At 50.8% G+C, this 14,290-nt stretch overlaps 9 protein-coding genes across 9 annotated transcripts, besides 10 other annotated features; 8 read left to right on the top strand and 1 right to left on the bottom strand.

Moving 5' to 3' along the window:
* Positions 1 to 9: part of a microsatellite that runs on past the window's edge.
* An 89-nt stretch (positions 10 to 98) lies between these two features.
* Positions 99 to 142: a microsatellite.
* A 161-nt stretch (positions 143 to 303) lies between these two features.
* Positions 304 to 744, top strand: TraAM80_04427 (Sulfate transporter; the record flags this gene model as incomplete). The annotated part of the gene is made up of 1 exon (XM_029381355.1): positions 304 to 744. One exon carries the CDS (start codon positions 304 to 306, stop codon positions 742 to 744), a length of 441 nt encoding a protein of 146 aa, XP_029238777.1.
* Positions 745 to 833: 89 nt separating this feature from the next.
* Positions 834 to 2,024, top strand: TraAM80_04426 (Sulfate transporter; the record flags this gene model as incomplete). Its single annotated transcript, XM_029381354.1, has 1 exon — positions 834 to 2,024. One exon carries the CDS (start codon positions 834 to 836, stop codon positions 2,022 to 2,024), a length of 1,191 nt encoding a protein of 396 aa, XP_029238776.1.
* Positions 2,025 to 2,553: 529 nt separating this feature from the next.
* Positions 2,554 to 2,582: a microsatellite.
* A 127-nt stretch (positions 2,583 to 2,709) lies between these two features.
* TraAM80_04425 (uncharacterized protein) lies at positions 2,710 to 3,624 on the top strand (the record flags this gene model as incomplete). Its single annotated transcript, XM_029381353.1, has 1 exon — positions 2,710 to 3,624. One exon carries the CDS (start codon positions 2,710 to 2,712, stop codon positions 3,622 to 3,624), a length of 915 nt encoding a protein of 304 aa, XP_029238775.1.
* A 211-nt stretch (positions 3,625 to 3,835) lies between these two features.
* Positions 3,836 to 3,865: a microsatellite.
* Positions 3,866 to 3,902: a microsatellite.
* Positions 3,903 to 3,944: 42 nt separating this feature from the next.
* Positions 3,945 to 4,679, top strand: TraAM80_04424 (putative alanine racemase; the record flags this gene model as incomplete). The annotated part of the gene is made up of 1 exon (XM_029381352.1): positions 3,945 to 4,679. The coding sequence occupies one exon, from the start codon at positions 3,945 to 3,947 to the stop codon at positions 4,677 to 4,679; it is 735 nt and encodes a 244-aa protein (XP_029238774.1).
* A 498-nt stretch (positions 4,680 to 5,177) lies between these two features.
* On the bottom strand, positions 5,178 to 5,597 carry TraAM80_04423 (uncharacterized protein; the record flags this gene model as incomplete). The annotated part of the gene is made up of 1 exon (XM_029381351.1): positions 5,178 to 5,597. The coding sequence occupies one exon, from the start codon at positions 5,595 to 5,597 to the stop codon at positions 5,178 to 5,180; it is 420 nt and encodes a 139-aa protein (XP_029238773.1).
* Positions 5,598 to 6,580: 983 nt separating this feature from the next.
* Positions 6,581 to 7,486, top strand: TraAM80_04422 (leucine richcontaining 57; the record flags this gene model as incomplete). The annotated part of the gene is made up of 1 exon (XM_029381350.1): positions 6,581 to 7,486. The coding sequence occupies one exon, from the start codon at positions 6,581 to 6,583 to the stop codon at positions 7,484 to 7,486; it is 906 nt and encodes a 301-aa protein (XP_029238772.1).
* A 31-nt stretch (positions 7,487 to 7,517) lies between these two features.
* Positions 7,518 to 7,558: a sequence feature (A-rich).
* Positions 7,559 to 7,894: 336 nt separating this feature from the next.
* On the top strand, positions 7,895 to 9,253 carry TraAM80_04421 (uncharacterized protein; the record flags this gene model as incomplete). Its single annotated transcript, XM_029381349.1, has 1 exon — positions 7,895 to 9,253. One exon carries the CDS (start codon positions 7,895 to 7,897, stop codon positions 9,251 to 9,253), a length of 1,359 nt encoding a protein of 452 aa, XP_029238771.1.
* A 14-nt stretch (positions 9,254 to 9,267) lies between these two features.
* Positions 9,268 to 9,307: a sequence feature (GA-rich).
* A 379-nt stretch (positions 9,308 to 9,686) lies between these two features.
* On the top strand, positions 9,687 to 12,005 carry TraAM80_04420 (putative vacuolar proton translocating ATPase subunit A; the record flags this gene model as incomplete). The annotated part of the gene is made up of 1 exon (XM_029381348.1): positions 9,687 to 12,005. One exon carries the CDS (start codon positions 9,687 to 9,689, stop codon positions 12,003 to 12,005), a length of 2,319 nt encoding a protein of 772 aa, XP_029238770.1.
* Positions 12,006 to 12,284: 279 nt separating this feature from the next.
* Positions 12,285 to 12,316: a sequence feature (GA-rich).
* Positions 12,317 to 12,626: 310 nt separating this feature from the next.
* Positions 12,627 to 12,651: a microsatellite.
* A 99-nt stretch (positions 12,652 to 12,750) lies between these two features.
* TraAM80_04419 (putative protoheme IX farnesyltransferase) lies at positions 12,751 to 13,932 on the top strand (the record flags this gene model as incomplete). Its single annotated transcript, XM_029381347.1, has 1 exon — positions 12,751 to 13,932. The coding sequence occupies one exon, from the start codon at positions 12,751 to 12,753 to the stop codon at positions 13,930 to 13,932; it is 1,182 nt and encodes a 393-aa protein (XP_029238769.1).
* Positions 13,933 to 14,257: 325 nt separating this feature from the next.
* Positions 14,258 to 14,277: a microsatellite.
* Between the last annotated feature and the right edge of the window lie 13 nt (positions 14,278 to 14,290).

Here is a 14,290-nt window from a genome sequence, read left to right as displayed (position 1 = left end):
TATATATATTACGTGTGAATGCATCTTATTATTATTTATTTATTTATTTTTGATCCTGTTGGTGGTGGTGTCTTTGAGCCTGTGGACGCGTGGTGGCAGTTGCTTTGTGGTTGTTATTATTATTATTATTTGTTCTTGTTGTCTCCGTTTACTCTGCGTGCGTGTCTCTCTTGTGTTGGCGCGGCGGGTAAACGTGCCTGCCTTATTGTCTGGAACGTGACTAGATGACTTAAAAAAGATAGAGCCAATTCGAAAAGTAAAGTGAAGCACTGCGAAACGTATATATAAATATAGTTTTGGGTCATGATAAACTGTCCTCTTCGTCCGGTTGACGTCTTTGGGCAGCCAAAGACGGCGTTGGGTGAGAACCTGGAGCCGCAGCGAACCTGGCTGGAGTGGGTATTTATGCCACGGCACAAACCACTGTTTTACGACTTCATGGCGAACGCCAAGGCGGGCTTGACGGTGGCTCTTGTGAATGTACCGCTAAGTATTGCCCTTGCCATCGGAAGTGGCGCAACTCCAGGGCAGGGCATTGTGAGTTGTGTCTGGGCGGGTGTCATTGCCGCTATTTTTGGTTCTTCGCACTTCAACGTTATTGGCCCTACTGGGGCTCTCAGCGGGTTGCTTGCTTCGATGGTTGTGCTGTACGGCGAGGGCGTGTTAGCCCCACTCGCTCTACAGGCAGGACTTTGGATGATGCTTTTTTTTTGCTTCGCGCGGATCGTCTCCTGCGGTATGTGAGTTCCGGGGTGGCGCACGGTTTTGGATGCGCCGTGGCGATCGTGATTGCCGTCGGGCAAATTCCTTCGGCGTTGGGGCTAAAGGGCGTCATGCAGAAGGAGTCACTTGTGGATAAACTGAAGGAAGACTACAGGTGCATTGGGACGATCAGCATCCCAGACACGCTGCTCTTTCTTGTAACCTTCATCCCTCTGCTTGTTCTGTCCAAGCGCTACAACAAAATTCCATGGCAGATTATATTTACACTCTTTGGGATATTCGTCGCACAGATACTTCCGCGAGGATCCTTTGTCCTGCTAAGCATGAAGTATCCGGATTTATCACTTAATTTTTTCGCTTTCGAACCCCTTGATACACTAATAAGCCACCAGAACTTTCATCCGACAATCGTTCTATATGGATTTGGTATTGCCACCGTCGGGCTCATGGAGACCCTCATCAGCTCTCTTATTGCAAACAACCATGTGAACGATAAATCGTACTTAAACTACTCGAGTGCCCGTGATACGTTTGGCTTGGCACTCGCGAACATGTTCAGTGCGTTCTTTGGGGGAATTCCATCGACCGCCGCATTGGCCCGGACGGCGCTGATGGTTCACTCCGGCGCCTTTTCGCGGGTCTCCGGTATTATGTCCAGCGCCGCCGTGGCCCTTTTGTGTAGTGTGCTGCGTCCCCTCTTCAAAGAGCTGCCTATGGCCACTGTGGCAGCCATTTTGATGGTTGTCGCGTACAAACTGGTGGACTTTCACGACCTTCACATTCTGCATGTGATTGACACCGCTAACCTTTACTCCACCATTATTACGTGCGCCGCCTGCACCCTCACCGACACCTTTATTGGGCTTGTTGTCGGCATTGTGATTAGCGTATTGCTGAACTACAGTGATGCGACCTTGTCCGAGATCCTATTTGTAGAGGAGGACGAGGTGTTTGCATCGCCACGAACACCCCAACCGCGTGTCTTTCGGGTCCTCATTGTGCAGCCGCAGGAGTCACTTCTCTTTATTAACAGTGCAACTGTAAAAAATATCATATTTGAGAGGAGCCTTGCATTTCGTGAGTCATTGCCAGAGGAGACAAAGAAACGTCTTGTTCTTGACATGTCACTTGTGAGGCGCGTTGACTTTGATGGAACGAAAGCCCTCGGTGAAATTATTAACGCCCACCGTGAAAAGGGCTGGCTTGTCGATGTTATGAATTGTCAGCACCTACGCAACAGTCTGGTGCTTTGCACGCCGTATCAAGACCTGCAGAAGCTTGAGTATACTGAGCTGTACTGATCGTGGGAGGGGGTACGCTAGGAACTGCTGCTGCGGTGAGGTGGGTGGGTGGGCTAGTTGCCCTTCTTTTTGAAGGGAATTAGGGAGAGGAGCGCGGGCTAAGCAGCACAGATGTCTGGATGAGGCACCTACGCATCTTGAACACTGCGAATGCGCATAACTCTTTCCTTTCGCCGCATTTAGCCATGCATACGTGAGGCACGGCTGTAAGTGAGTGAGAAGTAAGTCCATGAAAGAAGGCGGTCAACGGTGGTGCATACATGCGTAAATGTACGCGTATTTATGTATAAATCGACTATTTAATTGATTTATGTGTGATTATGGTGTTTATCCATTGGTTTTGTCCCTTTGAAGGGACGATGGCAGTGACAGAGACCGTGCTGAGGACAACAGTCTGTCGATTCTGGTTTGACCATCATTATTTGCAACGATGCAAGTTAGGTGGGGAAGGACCACTCACGCATGCGCAGACAAATGAGAGGTGTGGTGTGACAATTCCGGCGGTGCCACGCAAAACAGTGGATGGGGGAAAAAAAAATAATAATAAAAAAAAAACAATCACCAGGTGTCTTTTTTATAATCGTATATTTGTATAAAGCAGTTGCTGCGGTATTCATATCTCTCTCCCATTTACCCTTGAAGCAACGCAACTTGGGCGTATCTGCCGCTTGTGGCTGGTTGTTGTATGAGCCTTGCGAGCAGACAGTTGGATTCTTTTTGCGGTATTTGGGGGCGGCGCTCACAGGCAAGAGGATGTGAAAAAAAAAAAAAAAGGACGTGGAATTCCTTCTGTGGTTGTGCGCGTGAACTTTGGTCTAATTACCTTTCATCTGCCCGCATCTGTTTCCTCGAATCCCTCTGCTCCTGTGGCCATGCACACTTTCTCCCCTCTTGTTACCCTTATAAGCGTGCGCTGCAAAGCGGGAAGGGTGCTGGCTTCGCGATGGAAATTCTCAGGAAAACGGCGCTGTTTCGCATTGAGCAGCAGACAAAAGGCATAGTGCCAGAGGAGGTAACCAGCGTTTCGTTAAGTGACGTGCCGCTACTACCAGAACGCCTGACATGCTTCAGCGCCCTGACACATTTGACACTGGTGTCGATGAAACCGAAGCTGAAAACACTGCAGGTTATTTTGCTGGCCTCCTTCCCGTCTCTCCGTATGCTGGATGTGAGCGATAACGCCGTAACTGTCGCCGAGAACCTCCCGTGCTGTCCCAGTTTGCGGAGGCTTTTTATCGCGAACAACTGCTTGAAGGAGTGGGCGGAGGTTGAGCGACTGGCGGCGGCGTTTCCAGAGGTGGAGGCCGTCGACATCGCGGACAACGCAGTAGCCGAGGCCTCCCGCTTCAACGACTTTTTTGCCTTGTTTCCAAAACTTGTGGCGCTCGACTCCAAGGACCGGGATGGGGAGGAAGTTGTGGTTGCGGACACGGATGAGAGCAGCTCCAGCCTTGACGAGGAGGACGAGGAGGGCAGCGAGGACTCATTCATCTCCGCAGAGGAAGCGGGGGACCCCGTGCAAAAGCGGCCGCGTTTATCGGAAGGGTTAGACGGCACCGAAGACGACGCACCTCCCGCTAAAGTCCCACGAACAGAGTAGTTGTGTCGCTCGCGTGCTTTGACCTTGAACCTTGCCCTTACGGGTCATAACTTCTTTTTATTCCTCTTTTCTCCATTGCTTGCCTCATCTTGCACGCCGCGTGTCGTGAATTGACACATACACGCACACGCACACTTCCTTTTGCATCTTTTTGTTTTATTTGTTAAAAAAATTTTTTTTTCTTTTGAACCCCACGCTCTTTGGGATAAACAAGCAAGAAAAAAAGAAAAAGAAAAAAAGAGCCCAAATACAAAATAACAAAACTAAACAATAACCAAGGAACACTGTTTCGACTTACTCCGCTGCTTCTCAGGGCTGGCATGTCGCGATACGATGTTGCAGGTGAACCCACAGCCGAACACATTGCCGAAAATTATAAGGAAGTCATGGAACGTATTCATGCCGCCTCTGGAGGACGTTCGGTGTCGCTTGTTGCTGTGAGCAAAACTAAATCTCCAGCGTGTCTGCAGGCGCTGTACGACTGTGGGCAGCGCTGCTTTGGGGAGAATTATGTTCAGGAGATGGTTGAAAAGGCAGGTGTATTGCCGAAAGACATCTGCTGGCACTTCGTTGGTCACTTGCAGAGCAACAAGGTGAAGGAGCTTCTTGAGGGAGTGGAGGGCCTGTGTCTCGTGCAGACCGTGGACAGCGCAAAACTGGCAAACAAGTTGCAAGATGGTTGTGTGAAGTATCGTGAAGGTCGCCCCTTGGACGTTTACGTGCAGGTTAACACAAGCGGTGAGGAGTCAAAGAGCGGCACGGAGCCGGGAAAACCGGCGGTAGAGCTCGCACAGCACATACAGGAGAAATGCAAGCTGCTCAAATTGGCGGGGCTTATGACCATTGGGATGCCTGACTACACGAGCCGTCCTGAAAATTTTGAATGCTTATTGAGCACACGTGAAGCCGTTGCTGCAGCTCTTTCTGTACCTGCCGATTCCCTTGCACTCTCAATGGGAATGACTGGTGATTTTGAAAACGCGATAAAAATGAGGTCAACAGTGGTGCGAGTAGGGACTGCGCTTTTTGGTCAGCGTTACTACCCAAAAAAGTGACTGTGGAAAGATAAGACGAGACAGGTGCGGTTATAGTGGAACCTAGAAGCCGTGCTCACGGGCCTTGTGGGCATCGGTAAACTTTTCTACAAGCGGCAATAAGTGGGGGTTGCGCGTAACTCAGCGATAAATGTGCCCTCCACCCGCACACATTTACGCACTTGTTTATTTCTTATTTATTTATTTTTGCTTCTTTAATCGTGGCCATTTTACATTTTCCCGTGTAGCCTCATTAATTTTCTGGGTAAATTGCATCTGTGGAATTTTTACCTTCATGCTAAGAAGCAGGGACTGAATCCGAGCGCTCACGCCGAATCCGTTTTCTTCTCCAAGGTGTGGTCACAACAGAGAAATCATAATGTGCGATTTCTGGGGCACATTGTACAATGACGGAGTGTAGGCTCCGAACCGAAGCAAAACAAGATAAACTATTAAAGCAGCAAACTAAAGGCGCTCCCGCCTCCAACGGACTGGCGCCGCCGTCCACATCGTTGCATGCTATGGGCAGATCAGGGCTAGAGGACCAAACGGGCCACAAAGGAACCGAGCCAATGGCTGACCAAAGTAAAGCTCAGGCACCTCCAATCTCCCCAAGCCGAATTTGGCTCGCCGAGCCGCAAGAGCCGCACAGAACACGACGTGCTCCGGTGCATCCTCACTGAGGCTGCTGCGAAACCTCGGCATTGCTTTTGTGCCTGGAGCTGTCCTTGTCGTGAAACCTGCCAGCATGGACGTCGAGTATACGCCCGGCGGCAAAAGGTATAGGGAAAGCGCGGGCGCCGTATCTATCTGACCTAGAAACCTCTGGCATGGATTTCTCTGCGCCCTTTTCGCGGCTATCATTACTTCGTTTTTTAAGGTGTTGCCGTTGGACGTGGATAAACAATCCCGGGCGGAATTTTGCACCGTGCGCAGCATGCCGTACAAAGGTGGGAGCGGGCGCCCTTGGTGGGGAGGAGTTTGGGGGCAGCATGGGGCTGAGCGCTGTGGCCACGCGCTTGTGGAGTGCGTCCTGCAAAACATATATCTTTCCGCACGGGTTGCATCGAGACGCTCTTCCATGCTTTCTGCTTTTCAGCGTCGGTGAGGGAAATATTGATCTTCCAGTGGCACTGCGGTTGTCGCCTAAGGTGCATTCTGCGTATACCGTGGGAGCCGCCACGGCGCGCGCTGCTTCCTGCACCCCGGGCACGCCGTCCTCATATATTGAGGCTCCACTGTAGTGGCGGGGCTCAGTTTTGGTTTTTGAATTGGCTGTCAGAAGCGTCTGCTGCTGGCTACATGATCTGAGGGGCAGAGTGATCTCTGCAGTAACATGTGCCGCCTTCACGTGTCGCACCGCCCACCCGGCGTGACACACCCGTGCGCAATAGGGCCATTAGAGACACCCTGGGTTAGCGGTAACACCGAAGGTGAGAACCCCTCTCGGTTGCAGTGGGGTCGGAATGCCACAGAGGGGGCGTTCCGAATGGACTTTGCAAACAGGTATGAGAGGCTAGTAGAGTAGATGGATACACGTTCCGGGGGTATGAGCACCGGAGCTGATCGCATTGCATCCTCAGTGCGGGACACGTTGCCACACGTCGGCATCTGCTGCTGTTGGGTGGTAAGTCTGCTGCATTTGTTCAGGGACGACTGAACACGGTGCCACTCAAGGCCCGTTTGTTGGCGCCGTAAGCCAACAACAGGCCGAAGAGGCCAATTGCTGACTCTTGAGTTTTCTTTTTTCTGAGACACTGAACGCCGGCACCGCTGCAAGGCGATCTGCGGCTTGGCAAGGACTTTTTTTCCCCGATTTGTCAATTTGTCAAATTCATATAAAAAATTGTCTCGCAAAAAAAAAAAAAGGCGTTGGAAAAGTAGTTTTAGGGAGTAAAAATTAAAGGTCGATAAAAAAAAAAATGGGCGGGAAGGTGTCAAGGGAGCGTGTCGATGGTGCCACTGCCACGGGCGTTTTGGTGTTAAGCCGCTGCAATCTCCACTCCTGGAAGAAAATTGTGAAGACTCTAGCGGGGCTGTCTCATCTCCGCGGTGTGGCGCTCGACCGGAACCGACTCTCTAAGCCGCTGCCGTCCAGCGTTCTACGTCTCGATATGTGGTTCACGCTGCGAACACTTGACCTTTCTTCCAACGACCTCACGTGTGCATGTGTGCTTGGCGGTCTTGGCGGCTGTACGTCGTCGAAGAAAAATGAGAAGCGGACTGACAGTTTGCAAGTCGTGTACCCGCTTGAGTCCCTCAACCTGTCAAATAATCGTCTGCTGCAGCTGCCACCACTTTTACTGGTCACGTTTCCCAAACTTCGGCGGCTTCTTTGTCGTGGAAATACGGTCCCGCTGGACATGGAGGGTGGGTTTGCGTGTCGCGTTGGGTCTGGTGCAGCTCTGACGATGATAGACCTTGGCTGCAGCCAGTTGCGTTCCTTTTATCTTCTCGATGGCTCTGTCGAAGGCGCTGCTCCGGAGGGGTCTTTCTTCCCCTCCCTCAGTGAGCTGTTATTGGACGGGAACAGTCTTGGCGGCACCTTCACGCTGGTCTCCAGCCAGTGGGAGGGGCCTAAAGCGGGGTATTTTCCTCTTCTGAAGACTATAAATATCGCATCGCAGAAGCAGATTTTGGAGCGTGTAGATCCTTCCGTCTATGTTGTGGCCCCTTCACTCCACAAGGTTATCCTCGCAGAAAACGCGATGCAGGATGCGATGATGGCGGATCTCCGTCACTCGAAGGAGTACCAGCAGTGGGCCGAGCGGCGCAAGAGTGGTGTGGATAAACAGCTGAGGTTTACTGGGAGTGCAGCTTTGATGTGATTCCATGGAGCTTCACGTATATATATATATATTGGTTTTTGTTGTTGTTGATTTCTTTTTTTTTGTTTGTTTATCATCTCGGTTGGGGAGAGGCGTGCCATTTTATTTCTTGTTGCCAGCTTTTCTGCCCGGAACTTCCTGGAGCGTATAACTCGCCCTGCGTTGGCCTCTCTACCACTTTGGCGTGGCTGCGTCACGTGGCAGGCGTTTCCGTTGCATTATTATTACTATTGTTGATTTCAGTTCCATTGCCTGCATAATTCTTGAGTAAGTACCTTTTTTTTTTTCGTTCCTTATCCGTATGTGTGCTCGTTTTTCGTCCTTTTTTACCCCACTTCACAGGCACACAGACTCCTTCACGACTGCCGCTGGGTTGGAGTTTGTGTTGCGTGACCGTGGACTGACTCGATGTCGTCGGTGTCGGTTGTTTTTGATCTTCGCTACACGGACTTGGAGCTTTTTGAGTCGGCGAGGAACGCTTTTACCACGGCAGTGGGCGAAATGCTGGCGCTCTCACGCGCTGCCGTGTTTGTGCGAGGGGAGCAGTGGCCACGTGTTGAGGTGTTCGCGGCGAATGGAAGTCGCCTTCTGCCTGTTTGGGATGCCGCCCGCGACACAAATGTGATGGCGGATGCAATGCGCATACTATCGGCGCTCACCCCGGTGCGTTCCCCGGCGCGTGACACGAACCAGTGCGTCGTGGACTCCTTGCAGCAGCTGTTGTACTTCACGGCTCATCCCACAACGGATAGTTTGCGCAGTCTCTTTTTCTTTACAACCTTTACAACGATCAGTGATTTTAGTCGCCTTGTGCACTCGGCAAAGATTCTCGCCATACCTTTTATGGAACATGCATGGGTCTCGCTTCACTTGGATGCCACCGCGATGACGACAACCTCGCTTGCGTTGACGCCTGCCATCCGCTCTATTCGATGTCCCATTGCCCCTTTGGTTATCCGCAGTGTGATTCAGCAGTCATTAGCGGCTTTTTTGCAGCTGCAGCGTCACGTTCCTGTGTCGCTGCGCTTTGGTCGCTATACTGTGCCATGCGCAGCGCGCCGCTCGTTCTTTGCGCTTCCCACGCGTTGTTGTACTGCTGAAGACTTTGATATGACGCGAGAAGGCGGGACGGGGGAATCCAACGGCGACAGTGCGATCATGTTGCTGACTGGGCGGCATGTTTGCATCTCCCACTTTGAGCGCGAACGCTGGGTGACGCAGGAGGTGGCGCTCACGGCGGAGGGTGTCGTGAGCAGCGATGCCGTGAGCGAGGAGGCGTTGTACGGCGACGGCTGGACACTCTGCCCGAAGGACTCGGGCCAGGGCGAGCGCCACCCCGAGGAATGGATGTACCACCTCTCGAATGAGCTCAAGGGGGATGTGCTCATTCTCACAACCCAGCAGCCGCACCTGGACCCGCCCCATCAGCTGGCGCTGCCTGTCTCCACGTTTGTTGGCTTCTTCCTGCGACCGACGCAGTTGTACCTACGTGCCCTCATTCCACCAGAGCTGCTCTGTGAGCAGCTGGAGTCTGTGGGGGCATGTGCCACGCGCTACCGCCATGACGCTGCCCTCTCAGATGAGCTAAAAAAGACGATGAACACTCTACGCACGGATTCCGCGGTACTCCGACTGAGGAGGCCGGCCGGCGTTTGTCGGACGTTGGTGCAGCTGCAAAGGAGTCAACAGTTCACTCTTCAGCTTGGCAAGTCACAGGGCGCCGTGAAGCGCGGCGCGGCACAGCCGCTTCATGCCCTTCACAGATAGTTATTCAGATCTGCCCTTTGTTCCTTGCTTTTACTTCCTTCTTCTTCCTTCGTTATGTGGGGGGAAAAACAATAACAACAACAAATTCTTTCCCCAGAAACAGAAGCAGAACAACAAGAGGAAACCACCATGTCAATATGTGCGTGGCGATCTGTGGTGCATCTGCTTGTAGCAGCGACACCGCACTCTGGCTATGTTTTGTGGTGCTGACGATTTGCGTGGCTCTGTTTCTCTTCTCTCCACTTGTGGACTGTCTTTGATATAAAAAACGGAGCAGAAATCGGGGTGGGAAAAAATAAAAAAAAAGGCAGAGAAGCGGGAGTGTTGCCAAACACACTGAAGTGTGAAAAAGTGGGAGAAAAAAAAGGTATAAATTTATTTCTAGATATCTTTTTTTTTTCATTTTTGATAAGGGAGTGAGCGCTACCGGACAATGCCACGTGAAGCCGCCAGCGGTCTGTGGAGGTCGGAGGACATGACGATGCTGCAGCTCACCATGCAGCGAGAAACCGCGCATGATTCTGTGTTGAAGCTAGGGCAGCTTGCGGAGTTTCAGTTCATTGACCTAAACACCGATGTGAGCGCATTTCAGCGCGACTTTGTGCAAGAGGTGCGCCGCTGCGATGAAATGGAACGTAAACTGCGTTACTTGCATGACGAGATTGAGAAAGCAGGCGTAGCAGGCGTCCCTGGACAGGTGGGAGAGAGGGAGACGATGTTCTCCCTGGAGGAGAAGGTGGATGAGCGGGAGTCGGAGGTGCGGGAATTGAACGAGCAGTACCAGTCCCTCATTGAGGAGCGTAACCGGTCACGTGAGCACCTGGAGGTTCTTAACCGCGACTTCAGTGCCTCTACCACAAAAGAACAGGGTCTTAATTTGATTACGGGTGTCATTCCCAAAGAACGCATAGCGATATTGGGGCGGCTTGTCTACCGCACCACCCGTGGCAACTCTGTGATGCAGACAGACGATATTGCGACCCCATTTTACAGTGTTACGACAAATCAACCGATTCATAAGTGCGTCTTTGGTATATACTTTCCGATGCCCCGGTTGCGTGGAACGCTTGGGAGGATTAGTGAGGCGAACGGTGCCACACTCTACGCATACGCAGGGAACGAGGAACAGCTGCAAGGCATGCGGGAATCCCTTCAAAATCAGGTGGATACAGTTACACACACACTTCAGCAATCTGCACTGCGTCAACGACAGTTGCTGATGGGGATTTATAGCAGCGTGTACGAATGGCGCCGCGCAATTGCTGTCGAGAAGGCAGTGTACTCCACGATGAACATGCTGCGGTTCAGTGGTGCGACAGTTGTGGCAAAAGGTTGGGCCCCGGTGCGCTCCCTCGATGACATACGGGCTGCATTGAAAGAGGCGGAATACTTAAGTGGGGCTCAGGTGCCCACCATTATGGAGGAGATCCCGACGAAAGAGACACACCCCACATACTTCCGAACCAACAAGATAACGAGTTCCTTTCAGGGCATTGTGGACAGCTACGGCATGGCACGCTACAAGGAGGTGAATCCAGGCGTTTTTACCATCATTACTTTTCCGTATCTTTTTGGTGTGATGTACGGCGACATTGGTCATGGCCTTATCTTGACCATCTTTGCGGCATTTCTTATTTTTATGGAGAAAAGCTGGGAAGGAAAACCACTCAATGAAATTTTTGCCATGATCTTTGGTGGGCGTTACTTGCTCTTGTTCATGGGACTTTTTGCCGTGTATCTGGGGTTGCTGTATAACGATATGTTTGGCTTCTCTGTGGAGGTATTTGCCTCCGGTTACCGCTGGCCGCCACTGCCACCGAACGGGCCAGACGGCATCATACGCCCCTCCTCCCCCGTCGATGTGACTCCAGCGAGGAGCGTCATTTTCGGTGTTGACTCTGCGTGGGCGGAGACCGAGAACAAACTGGAGTTTTACAATTCTATCAAAATGAAGTGCTCTGTTATCATTGGTGTCGTGCAAATGATGGTGGGGGTTATTCTCTCATTGATGAATCACCTTTACTTTGGCGACAAGCTCCAGGTATGGTTTCGTTTCGTCCCCGAAATTGTTTTTCTCTCTTTTACCTTTGGATACATGTGCCTGCTTATTGTCATCAAGTGGTGCACTTCATGGGAACATCGCACACATGATGCCCCGTCTCTACTGGAGACTATGACGAATTTCTTCCTGCAGCCGGGCACCGTGACTCTTCCTCTGTTCAAGGGACAGGCGGTGATTCAAGTGATACTGCTTCTCATCTCATTTGCGATGGTACCTGTCCTCCTATGTGTTATTCCAATAATGGAAAAGAAACACCATGATGCGAAGGTGAAACGCAAGTTGATCCTGCACGAAGAGGATGACGAAGAGGACGAGTTTGAGTTTAGCGAGGTTATGATTCATCAAGTTATCCACACGATTGAGTACGTTCTGGGGTGCGTTTCCAATACGGCTTCCTACTTGCGTCTCTGGGCACTCTCACTCGCTCACTCACAGCTTTCAGAAGTCTTCTGGAACTTTGCATTTCTTATGACGGTCGGTCTGGACGGTGGGTCAGGCGTATTTGTTTTTATTGGTTTCTGTGTGTGGATGTGTGCAACGCTGGGTGTGCTGCTGGGCATGGAGTCCCTCTCTGCCTTCCTGCATGCTCTTCGTCTGCATTGGGTGGAGTTCAACAACAAGTTTTACGCCGCAGATGGTCATGCGTTTGCCCCATTTGATATTGCGGAGGTTCTTAGCAAAATTAACTGAATGAATACATACGTGGAATGCGCCTGTGTGCGCGTGTGTAAGTGTGACTGTAGGTATTAGTTTCATCTTCGCTTGCGCCTCCCGAATGGGAGGCGCGGAGGTGGAGGACGAAGTGAAGAAGACGCGAGGGATTTGATCAGTGTCGGCAAACATGCGTTCATGAGGTGAATGTGCGGGGAGGGAAGGAGGGAAGCAATCAAATAAGAAGAGTGTGTGAGTGTGTGGTGGATAGAAAGGAAAGCGTGAAATATATACAACTGCGTGTGGAATTTCCTGTACCTTTTTTTTTCTTTTTTTGATCTTCTCTTCTTCCTGGATCTCTCGATGCATTTTTTTTTTCTCGCCACCTCGGGCGGAGAAGCATCCGTTCGTCGATTTTTTGGACGGGCGTGCTGGGGAAACATCTAAAGGAGATTGGACAGGCGACCAACGAACAAGGAAACAAAAAAAAAATTCAAATTTTTGCGCGCACGCGAGAGGGGGCGGGGGGGGGGAGGAACAAACAATTTTTTTTTGGCTTGAATGCATTTCCTTTCCGCACCCTTTTTACCCTTTTGTCATTCCTTTTTTTTTTTGTTTAGTGTGTCTTTATCCAGTTTCTTGCTGGATTCATTTCCTCCATGCGTGTGTGTGTGTGTGTATTGTGCTTGCCTCACTGTGGCTATCTGCCCTTTATTTATTTGTGTGGGTGCATGCACGCTGAGGCATAGGTGTCCTTTAGAGTGAGGGTAGTAGGGAGCGCACGATGATACGACGAGCCTTTTTTAAGGGGCCGCGCGTTAGGTGTCTTGGTGCTGTGGCTTTTCAATCCAGGTCGAATCCTGTGACGAAATGGTGTCCCTTTTCTGGGGGGTTGGGCACGGTGGAGACCAAGCCACTGGCAACAAGGACAGGGACAGTCACTTGTCCTGTGATGGGGGTTGCTCCACAACTACGGTGCCCAATGGAGACCGAGGAATACGTAAGGACACTGCCAGTACAACAAATAGTAGCACAGATGGGGAAGTTGAGATTGTCTGCTTTTGTCACTGCTACAACGGTGGCTGGGTATGTGATCTGTGGTGGGACGAACCCCGTGGTGGTGGCGGCAATAACGGCTGGGACGCTTCTGCAATCTTGTTCAGCAAACACAGCAAATCAAATAATAGAGAAGGAGCATGACAAGAAGATGAAGCGAACCTGCCGTCGCCCCATGCCTATGGGCTACATAACTTGTACAGGTGCCTCAACCCTGTCTGCTGTGGAACTCTTGGCAGGATCTGGCATTCTATACCTTGTCAGTCCACCAATGGCATCACTTGGATTTTTTAATTGGTGTCTTTATGTTGTCGTGTACACACCACTTAAGCGTGTTTCTGCTATAAACACATGGGTAGGCTCCATTGTTGGTGGAATCCCGCCGCTTATGGGTGGAATTGCTGCAACAGGGACGGTGACGGGCCCTGCCTGGCTTTTGGGTGCCCTGCTTGTTGCTTGGCAGATTCCACATTTCATGGGACTCAGCTTTCATTGCCGTCGGGATTACCAGGCAGCGGGCTATAAAATGTTGGCTTTCTATAGTCCTTGGCGTGCATCCTTTTATGCCGTATTGATGTCTTTTGCCATGGCGGGGATGACACTTGCGGGCCCCGCTTTGATAGGAATGCTGTGTGAGGGATGGTACTATCTTGCAGTAGCTCTCGCTAACGGTGTTATGATTTACAAGGCGTGGTTGTTTCACTGCATGCCAAAAACACATTGCCGTGGTTGCTTTGTTTTTTCTTACATCTATCTCACTATTGTTCTTACTGCGTTGGTGGTAAATCACTTTGGACCTGTCAATAAGTGCACCGCCGTGTATGAATATGTCTTTACGAAGCTCGAAAGCCAACGCAATGAGGTTGCTTCGCAGGGTCTGAGAGAGTTGCCATGGGAGGAGCGTATTTAGTGGCTTTTTATCGCACCGTTCGTGAAGGATTAAGAAGATGAGAGGGGAGAGGTTGTTTGGTAGGATCCCTCTCCTTCTCTTTCTGAATTTATAACTGTGTGTTAGCTTGGGGTGGAGGATAGGGGTAGAAATCTGTAGTGTTGAGAGGAGGCAGGGAATTGATAGAAGAGTACTGTTGTCAGTAATACGAACTCATCGATCCTTCCCATGTACATGGACTGAAACGGTAATACAGAGAGAGAAAGAGAGCATAGGAAAGAATGTATTGACATGTAGTAAGTAATAGGAACGTGCACACAGCTGAAAGAATAAAATAAACGGGACGATATATATATATATATATATCAGTGTTTAGGGG

The sequence above is a fragment of the Trypanosoma rangeli genome, assembly GCF_003719475.1.
Source record: "Trypanosoma rangeli strain AM80 chromosome Unknown Tra_15.4_contig_00129, whole genome shotgun sequence".
Taxonomy (NCBI): domain Eukaryota; phylum Euglenozoa; class Kinetoplastea; order Trypanosomatida; family Trypanosomatidae; genus Trypanosoma; species Trypanosoma rangeli.
Note: the sequence above shows the minus strand (reverse complement) of the source record. Positions and strands in the feature narration are given on the sequence as shown.